The sequence below is a fragment of the Pocillopora damicornis genome, chromosome 11 (genome assembly GCF_964200805.1).
Source record: "Pocillopora damicornis chromosome 11, jaPocDami1.2, whole genome shotgun sequence".
NCBI lineage: Eukaryota > Metazoa > Cnidaria > Anthozoa > Scleractinia > Pocilloporidae > Pocillopora > Pocillopora damicornis.
Window position 1 is genome coordinate 5375789 of NC_142680.1, and position 9169 is coordinate 5384957.

The window sequence follows — 9169 nt, forward strand, 5'->3', positions numbered from 1 at the left end:
TTTAATTCCTCATAAGATCAAATAATCTTCACATACTTCGGTTTTAACTCTGCGCCTTATTAGCGCACAGATCTCAGGAGCAATATAGCATAGAAAAAAAGGTTTTCGCATATAGGAGGTCAACGAGAATTGAATTGTCTATGGGAATTGAGTTATCTTAGATCGAAAATTACTGCAACGTTCACTGATATCGTGAGCTTACCCAGAGGGGCAAATCAAACTGATAACAATGGTGTAGCTTGAAGGAAAAATCTCAAATTCAGATCTTGGGAACATCTCAGAAAAAGGAATTTTTTGCACTACGCTGGCTGAGAGTCTTATTATTGCTGGAGAGTCTTATTATTGCTTATTAAAATAGGTTAATATTTAGTTGGTACTTATGTGTTATTTCGCTCATTGGTCAAGACTTTTGTCGTACTTGGTGGCTCCTAAAGGAGCCGTTTTAGTGAATTATAGCCGATTTAAGCCTTGGGTTTCTTCTCGGTCTTCTTGGGTAGAAGCACAGCCTGAATGTTAGGAAGAACGCCTCCCTGGGCAATAGTGACACCGGCCAGCAGTTTGTTTAACTCTTCGTCATTACGCACAGCCAGCTGAAGGTGACGGGGAATGATTCTTGTCTTCTTGTTGTCACGAGCAGCGTTGCCCGCCAACTCGAGGATCTCAGCGCTCAAATATTCAAGCACCGCAGCCAAGTACACTGGAGCACCGGCGCCAACTCGCTCAGCATAATTGCCTTTGCGGAGAAGACGGTGGATTCGACCTACAGGGAATTGTAGCCCTGCTCGTGATGAGCGGCTCTTGGACTTGGTGCCCTTAGCTTTACCTTTACCGCGACCAGACATGGTGTTACATACAAGATTTAACGGATCAATAGTATCTTTGACCTCCAACTCTTGTATTTATAGTTCGTTTATCATGCAGTAGGATCGAAAAGCACCAATCGGTTGTTAGTTTTCAAAGCAATGAGCCAATCATTTATCGAGAATTTCGATCCGTATGATAATAGATCCTCTTACGTTTCTGTTATAAATACAAGACGAGTTGCGCTGTAAACTTATTCATCTTTGAGATATAACAAGATGCCAGCTAAAGTTGCAGGAAAGAAAGGCGAGAAGAAAGCCGGAAAGGCTAAAGCCATTGCTGATGGAAAGAAGAAGAGGAGAGGAAAGAGAAGGGAAAGCTATGCTATCTACATCTACAAGGTGTTGAAGCAAGTTCACCCTGACACTGGTATCTCCAGCAAAGCCATGGGCATCATGAACTCGTTCGTCAACGACATCTTCGAGCGCATCGCCACCGAAGCTTCCCGCCTTGCCCATTACAACAAAAAGTCGACCATCAGCTCTCGCGAGATCCAGACCGCCATCAGGCTGCTTTTGCCCGGTGAACTGGCTAAACACGCCGTGAGTGAAGGAACTAAGGCTGTGACCAAGTACACCAGCAGCAAGTAAACTCACTTTGTGGGTTTTCCGCCAAAACAAACGGCTCTTTTAGGAGCCACCAAATGTTACGAAAGTCAATCATTAACGCAAGAGTTTTTAAACATGAAAATGTTTCTCTTAGTATGGTTCCGAACGAAACAAAATTTTACAAACGAAGAAGTACAGCAAAGATGAGTCACAGATGAACCGGGAAAGGAAGGGTAGACTATTGTTCATGATAAATTTTACAAAATGTCACACTCAACATTATTAACACTTTGAAGAGACAGTTTTTTATTTAATTTACCAACGGTAATTGCTCGATCACTTATTGTCTGACAAAACGCTAGTTTATTCCAGAAACGTGATTGATGTACAAAAGATTTCCGGGGTTTAAAGCTTTTTTAGCTGCCTACTTACGAGACGGCTGGATTGTAACGCAAATATATGCAAGTGGTGATTGAATGAGCTACGAGACACAGGTGGCCTGATCTAACCTGATTGGAAGAGTCAGACTTTCACTACAGCCGTTTTTTTCATTTTCGCTAAGTACACAGTATACCTTAACTGTTATCTAAAAAGCTCTCTGCTACCAAGCGCCCCATCTAAACAATCGAGAAATCGAAATAGCCTGCGAAGCTTATGGTCTTGAGTGCGCTTTAAGCGGGAAAAGCGGTTTAGTGAGTGAGGAAAAATGTTTTTTCTCGTCCCAAGCCTTCCGCGGCTTCTGTGCTTGAAAGCGAAGCACGAATACCGCCAGCTATACGTGATACTTGACAAGGTTGAAGTTTTAAGAGAGCAAAAATTTAGTCAGGGCCAAAACCATAATTATCGGAAAGGTAAACTCGATTATCGAAGACGGTTTAATACTCAGTTGATCATAACTTTGTTTTCAATGTGGTGGCTCCTAAAGGAGCCGTTTGATTTAATTAGGAGCTACTGTCTTCCTTAGTACTTGGCGGCCTTCTTCGGCGATTTCTTTGCTACTTTCTTGGCGGGCTTCTTCGCTGCTGGTTTTTTAGCCGCAGGTTTCTTTGCTGCTGGTTTTTTAGCTACAGGTTTCTTCACTGCTGGCTTTTTAGCTGCGGGTTTCTTTACGGCCGCTGGTTTCTTTGCGGTCTTCTTGGCCGCTGGTTTCTTTGCTGCCTTCTTGGCGGCGGGCTTCTTTGGTTTAGCAGCAGACTTCCTTGCTGCTGGCTTCTTCTTCGGCTTCTTCTCCTTCTTTTCCTCCTTGGCCACCTTGAAGGAACCAGAAGCTCCAACTCCCTTGGTGTGGACAAACTTTCCACTCGTGACGCCCCTCTTTAAAGCCATCTTCAGGTATGAACCGACCTCACCAACCTTGTAGTTGGCCTTGATGTACTTCTCGATGGCCTGGCGGGAAGAGCCGTTTCGCTCTTTCAACGCTAAGATAGCAGCTATGATCATGTCAGCATAAGGTGGATGCTCGGCTGGCTTTTTGGGCGCAGTCGGCTTCCTTTTAGCGAAGGAATTTGCTTCGGACATGTTAATTATTTTATAACCTTCGGAACTAACACATGTAATGATTCCTTGGAGCGCGCAAGGTAATGTTATTCCTCGCGAACGGACCACTGAGCAAACAGGGTTGTTAGAAAATGGCGGCGTCCAAACTGTGTTAGTTTGCTTGACATTCCGGTTCATAACGAGCCAATTCGATAACTTCAGAACTTTCCTGATCATAAAGAGCTTACCTACGTTATCTCACAAAATGTAGGTGTAAAGTAAAGTTTGATTTACTTAACATAAGATTGACATTTTAGGGTCAATAGTCCATATAGCAGTGAGATTCCAAAGAGAACTTTGGGTAAATGACAAAATAAGTTCTGTTTAAGTCGCTCTTTACCATTTCACAAGATATTTTAGGAAAGTAGAGGTACTAAATTTTGCATGTGTATGAAAAAATGAGCATTTGGATGCATATTCAAAAGCAGAGCAGCCTTTAAATTTGAACACAAAGAGCAAAACTACAACGTCTGCCATTTCACACTTAACCTTGACAAAAGGTACAATGCTGAATGTCTCGAATGAAGAAAATGACTCGAAGATAAGGCTAATATTGAAGCAATTGTTTGAAAAGTAATGGTGATGAAACAAGGTTGTGCGTTTATTGTGGCGGATTTGCGATGCTATTCTGATATGCCAGTCTTGCAAGAATCAGTTGCGCGCTCTCGACTCCCGGGCAGATTTTATACCATGAGTAGAGTGAAGTTTGAGAGTTGTATCCTCAAAATGTAAGTTTATTCGCAAAACAGACATTGTAAACTAGTTAGCGATGTAATTTTCTTGGTAAAGGCTGTGATGGGTTTCTACACGTTCTTCAGTGAAGTTCAGAGACATGTGAAATAGTATACCATTTGCGAGGATCTAGTCTATTCCGTTGTCGATCGATAGAGAGTCACTTACGACCCAGATAAGGGAGTAGGTCTAGACTTCCGAAAATACCAAGCACCCCAGCGAGGAAAATTCAAGTTTACATTCATCACATCGATTTGGTCGGAAAGAGGGAGTCATAAGTTAGGTCTGTGCGCGAAAAAATGAGCCTTTCGATGCGAATTCAAAGCAGACCGTTAATAAATTTAAACGTCAACAAAAACCCATTCGACAGTATGAGGAGGAACGAAAGCTTCAACATTCACCGCTTTGTGCGCAACCTTGATATGAAGTGTGTTTTATCTGTTTAATGAAGTAAATGTGGTTTATATTGGAAATGGATTATTCATGAATATTGTATCGCTAAATAACTATTATCGATAATTGTAAAGTGTAATTAAGCACATTAAGCGTTACGTCACTAAGACTAATTAACTAGTTCGCTGCTAAATGGTGAAGACGTACGGACGGATCAATTGATTTCGAACCGTACCAATATATTGTCAACCATACAATAAAAAGGTTTGAATCACCGCATCGTACGCTCATCATTACAAATGAGTGAAGTTTTCATATATAAGGCCTATTCAAAAGATGACAAAAATTATCACTAAGGGCTGATGATTTGCATAGTGTTGGCATTAAGAAAATTGCGTGGCTTATTGAAGGAATATATGTAAATGCAAAATGGTGGAAAATTTGAATGTTCTGATTATCTTGGAGATGAAAATTAGTGTTTCCCACGGATTTAAGTCTAACAACTGTAATGACTTTGCGGCTAGATTTTGCCGCTAAGCGCGCTTCAAGCAAACGTATTATAACAGTTTCTGTCAGTTAAATTTCTCATTTCATATTTCCAGTTTAGGGCTTTAAAGTTGGCTGTTGGGGGGGTCATAGTTTGGTTACTGCTTTTATTTATGTGGTGGCTCCTAAAGGAGCCGTTTGTAATTCGAAGGGAAGTCCATTTATGCTCGTTCTCCGCGGATTCGGCGTGCCAACTGAATGTCCTTGGGCATAATCGTGACACGCTTGGCGTGGATGGCGCACAAGTTGGTGTCTTCAAACAGACCAACAAGGTAAGCCTCGCTAGCTTCTTGAAGGGCCATCACAGCCGAGCTTTGGAAACGCAGATCTGTCTTGAAATCTTGAGCGATTTCTCGCACAAGACGCTGGAAGGGCAGCTTGCGGATCAACAGCTCGGTGGATTTCTGGTAACGACGGATCTCACGAAGAGCGACCGTACCAGGCCTGTAACGATGAGGTTTCTTGACTCCACCAGTAGCAGGAGCGCTCTTACGAGCTGCCTTAGTAGCGAGTTGTTTTCGTGGAGCTTTTCCACCGGTCGATTTTCGTGCAGTTTGTTTCGTACGTGCCATTTTCAACGACTCAGGATAACCGATTTTATGAGAATTGGATCTGGGGATTGATTTATACCTGGCGGGCTTACTTGTGATTGGCTCAAAGTAAAGAGATTTGATTGGTTAGATACGAAAGCTTCGAATAATTTCACGGAGCTCCAATGTTATTTTGATCCGAAGTAACATGAAAGGTCGTTTAGGAATAAGCTAAGTATTATCGTCGCTTAAAATTGAACATATAGTATAACTGGAGAGAAAACCAATTCTAAGCGAAGTTCACAAGTAACATTTGGATGGAACAGGGATATTTTTTTTATTGAAAACATACGCGCGCGGGACTACCGTCTAATTTATGTTAATACATGTTAATATTACAGTGATAATTATACCTAGATATTTGACTCAGCCAATAGCAACCCTTACTTTTATTCTGTTTTCTAAGAGGTCTTAACTTTCTGTATAAAAACTAATAACGTTCGTCCAATTGCCATAACTCAAACACACGAGTGATAATCAACATGTCTGGTCGTGGCAAAGGAGGTAAAGGTCTCGGAAAAGGAGGCGCCAAGCGTCACCGAAAAATCCTTCGTGATAACATCCAAGGTATCACCAAGCCAGCCATCCGTCGTCTTGCTCGCCGAGGCGGTGTAAAGCGAATCTCTGGCCTGATCTACGAGGAGACCCGTGGTGTTCTTAAAGTTTTCCTTGAGAACGTGATCCGTGATGCTGTGACATACACGGAGCACGCCAAGAGAAAGACTGTGACAGCCATGGATGTGGTGTACGCTCTGAAGAGACAAGGCCGCACTTTGTACGGCTTTGGCGGTTAGACATAACCTCCTGACACAAAACAAACGGCTCTTTTAGGAGCCACCAACTATAAAGAAAGTCATGATCAATTAAGTGTTTGCATTTATGACGCGGGTTAAATCGCATATATATCTCGCTTTTTGATAATTTGGAACATGCCCCATTACTTCTCTTGTACCATCCCTATTTGGCTTTTGTTAGAGCCATAGATCGATTCTCATCTTGGAAGTGCGTTACTTTTTTCAAATACTCGCGGGTCACGGCTGAAAAATTTAGCGCTCAAACAATCCCCCCATATTAGCGTTCTTTGTCAAATCACTCAGAGAGACATATTTTTTATTTAAAGATTGCGCTTCTTCTTTCCTTCTAAAGAGAAAATCATATAAGATCAGTGGATCTTTTAAGCTTCCAAAAAATTTTTATTGTATATTTTGTAACACTGAAAATGGCGCGACTTTTGAGCCCGCTAATGATTGAGGTGCGGGAGCCGAAATCGTTCGTAATTTCCTTTTCATTTATTTATATGCAAAATTTCTCTGATCTTTTAAGCGTACATTTAAATGAACCTTGTAATAAACTTGATTTTTCCCTCATCCAAATTCAAGGGCTCTAAAAATATCAGCCCGTTGGTGGAAACTAGCGCGGAAAAGTATCGAAGTGATATTATATCGATTTTGTTGTTGTTGTTGAATAGGTTAGCGACTTGTCTCGTTGGTCAAGACTTTTGTATTATGTGGTGGCTCCTAAAAGAGCCGTTTTTTAAGGTTGAAGTTGATTTAAGCCTTAGGTTTTTTCTCGGTCTTCTTGGGCAGAAGCACAGCCTGGATGTTAGGAAGAACACCTCCTTGTGCAATGGTGACACCAGCCAGCAGTTTGTTCAACTCTTCGTCATTGCGCACAGCCAGCTGAAGGTGACGGGGAATGATTCTTGTCTTCTTGTTGTCACGAGCAGCGTTGCCCGCCAACTCAAGAATCTCAGCGCTCAAATATTCAAGCACAGCAGCCAAGTACACTGGAGCACCGGCACCAACTCGCTCAGCGTAATTGCCTTTGCGGAGAAGACGGTGGATTCGACCTACAGGGAATTGAAGCCCTGCTCGTGATGAGCGGCTCTTGGACTTGGTGCCCTTAGCTTTACCTTTACCGCGACCAGACATGTTAACTATGATATGATTTCACTGAAAATGATGGGATTACACATAATCCTGTCATTTATGGTTCGTTTGTTATGCAAGATGGATCGAAAAGCACCAATCAATTTTAAGTATGTTGTGGTTTTTAAAATTTCTTAATACCGGCATAGAAAGAATGACAATACTAATTGACCCCAGGGTCAGCATAGAAATTAGCCAATCATTTATCGAGGATTTCGATCCGTATGGTAATAGATCCTCTTACAATTCTGTTATAAATACAAGACGAGTTGCGCTGTAAACTTATTCATCTTAATGATTTACCAAGATGCCAGCCAAAGTTGCAGGAAAGAAAGGCGAGAAGAAAGCCGGAAAGGCTAAAGCCATTGCTGATGGAAAGAAGAAGAGGAGAGGAAAGAGAAGGGAAAGCTATGCTATCTACATCTACAAGGTGTTGAAGCAAGTTCACCCTGACACTGGTATCTCCAGCAAAGCCATGGGCATCATGAACTCGTTCGTCAACGACATCTTCGAGCGCATCGCCACGGAATCTTCTCGCCTTGCCCACTACAACAAAAAGTCGACCATCAGCTCTCGCGAGATCCAGACTGCTATCAGGCTGCTTTTGCCCGGTGAACTGGCTAAACACGCCGTGAGTGAAGGAACTAAGGCCGTAACCAAGTACACCAGCAGCAAGTAAACTCACTTTGTGGGTTTTCCGCCAAAACAAACGGCTCTTTTAGGAGCCACCACATGATACTAAAGTCAATGATCAACGCAGTTTCCAACTGTGTTCGGTTTATTGCTTCTATCTTTTCATCTGTTGGCGCCTTTCGCCCTTGCGCAAAATATCATATCGATCGAGCGCAAATTTGTTTCAGCATGATGCTAACCATTTAAATTTGCGCTCGATCGATTTACATCGGCCATACTTCTCTATAGCACGATTGCTGTGCCCACAATTAACTTCATAGTCTTCATATATCCCAAAATGATTTGTATCGACATTAAAAAAAACCTAAGTTTCCCGATAACTTTATTTTCTGCGTGTCAAATTAAGTAATGCCTTTTTTCGGAGTCTTCTAAATTCCGCGCAAGCTATGGTGTTTTTTTTCGGTTGCCGTTGAAGCTCAAAGAGCACGAAAAACCTTAAAGCTACACCAGTACCTATGTGTTGACTGTAGAGATCCCTGCGCGCTGTCAGGAAGGGCCTGTTTTCAATATTTTCTTGCGTGACTAATAAAAGAGAGCGTGTGTGTCATACAAATGAGAGGTAAACAGGCCGAACCAAGGAGGGCTGCGCGTTGTCAAATTAAAACGCAATAATTCTATACGTTTAGAAGCTTTCAATTAATGCAGAAGATGTCTTGCGGTAGGTTTCCAGTTTGTGTGCTTTCAGTCTCCTTCGCAGTCGTTCCTTTGAGACGTCACGTAACGCCCTCCTCTACCACAGAGAACTCCCCAAAAATGGCTGTTAAGGTGAATATAGTGTCCCTGATACTAGCTTTTATCAATGGCGGTTTTCAAGCCGCGAATGGCGGAGCCATGAGAGGCGCGGGGATGGAATACACTTTCCTGTTCGCGACTTCATCACTCAATTTTCGCGGTTTTGCCGCTCATGGCATTTTAGCTCACCCCAAACCACCAGCTTAGTAGGCTTCTCCAGTTCGTGAGTAAGGTAAAAAGCCTTAAATCCTCTTTGAACGAAAGAAAACAACGATTCCAAGTCATCGCAGATAAAATATGAATTCTTGAACACGAAACGCGTTTAACCGCGCAATTTCGCGTGAAGCGTGACGCGGGTGTTTTTCCGAACGAAGTACACTGGTAACTAGTTTTAAGAGTAAATTCATCATGGCGGCGCAATTATTTTAGTAAGTGATCGATGGAATCGCTTATTTTGGTTCCAAAACAGGAGCAAAAATGAGACTTTAAGTATTATTTGCTTTCTAGTTCACATTTTCTCTCGTTCTCTGGAGTTTGAAGAGAGAAAACTACGGTACAGCGGCTAGAAAACTCCGAAATGGAAAACACATGTGACATTCAGGTCAACTAT

General features: G+C 42.2%; 7 protein-coding genes across 7 annotated transcripts; 3 read left to right on the forward strand and 4 right to left on the reverse strand.

Annotated features, from left to right (window-relative positions):
- Positions 1-421: 421 nt before the first annotated feature.
- LOC149037147 (histone H2A) lies at positions 422-866 on the reverse strand. Its single transcript, XM_089186944.1, has one exon. The coding sequence runs from the start codon at positions 840-842 to the stop codon at positions 462-464; it is 381 nt and encodes a 126-aa protein (XP_089043070.1). The 5' UTR covers positions 843-866; the 3' UTR covers positions 422-461.
- A 90-nt stretch (positions 867-956) lies between these two features.
- LOC113671724 (histone H2B.1) lies at positions 957-1585 on the forward strand. Its single transcript, XM_027187972.2, has one exon. The coding sequence runs from the start codon at positions 1080-1082 to the stop codon at positions 1449-1451; it is 372 nt and encodes a 123-aa protein (XP_027043773.2). The 5' UTR covers positions 957-1079; the 3' UTR covers positions 1452-1585.
- Positions 1586-2254: 669 nt separating this feature from the next.
- On the reverse strand, positions 2255-3123 carry LOC113671711 (uncharacterized). Its single transcript, XM_027187960.2, has one exon. The coding sequence runs from the start codon at positions 3120-3122 to the stop codon at positions 2370-2372; it is 753 nt and encodes a 250-aa protein (XP_027043761.2). The 5' UTR covers position 3123; the 3' UTR covers positions 2255-2369.
- A 1654-nt stretch (positions 3124-4777) lies between these two features.
- Positions 4778-5457, reverse strand: LOC149037148 (histone H3). Its single transcript, XM_089186943.1, has one exon. It carries the CDS (start codon positions 5186-5188, stop codon positions 4778-4780), a length of 411 nt encoding a protein of 136 aa, XP_089043069.1. The 5' UTR covers positions 5189-5457.
- A 231-nt stretch (positions 5458-5688) lies between these two features.
- On the forward strand, positions 5689-6069 carry LOC149037149 (histone H4). Its single transcript, XM_089186949.1, has one exon. It carries the CDS (start codon positions 5689-5691, stop codon positions 5998-6000), a length of 312 nt encoding a protein of 103 aa, XP_089043075.1. The 3' UTR covers positions 6001-6069.
- A 559-nt stretch (positions 6070-6628) lies between these two features.
- LOC113671722 (histone H2A) lies at positions 6629-7137 on the reverse strand. Its single transcript, XM_027187970.2, has one exon. It carries the CDS (start codon positions 7135-7137, stop codon positions 6757-6759), a length of 381 nt encoding a protein of 126 aa, XP_027043771.1. The 3' UTR covers positions 6629-6756.
- Positions 7138-7304: 167 nt separating this feature from the next.
- On the forward strand, positions 7305-8152 carry LOC113671723 (histone H2B.1). Its single transcript, XM_027187971.2, has one exon. The coding sequence runs from the start codon at positions 7442-7444 to the stop codon at positions 7811-7813; it is 372 nt and encodes a 123-aa protein (XP_027043772.2). The 5' UTR covers positions 7305-7441; the 3' UTR covers positions 7814-8152.
- Positions 8153-9169: the final 1017 nt, after the last annotated feature.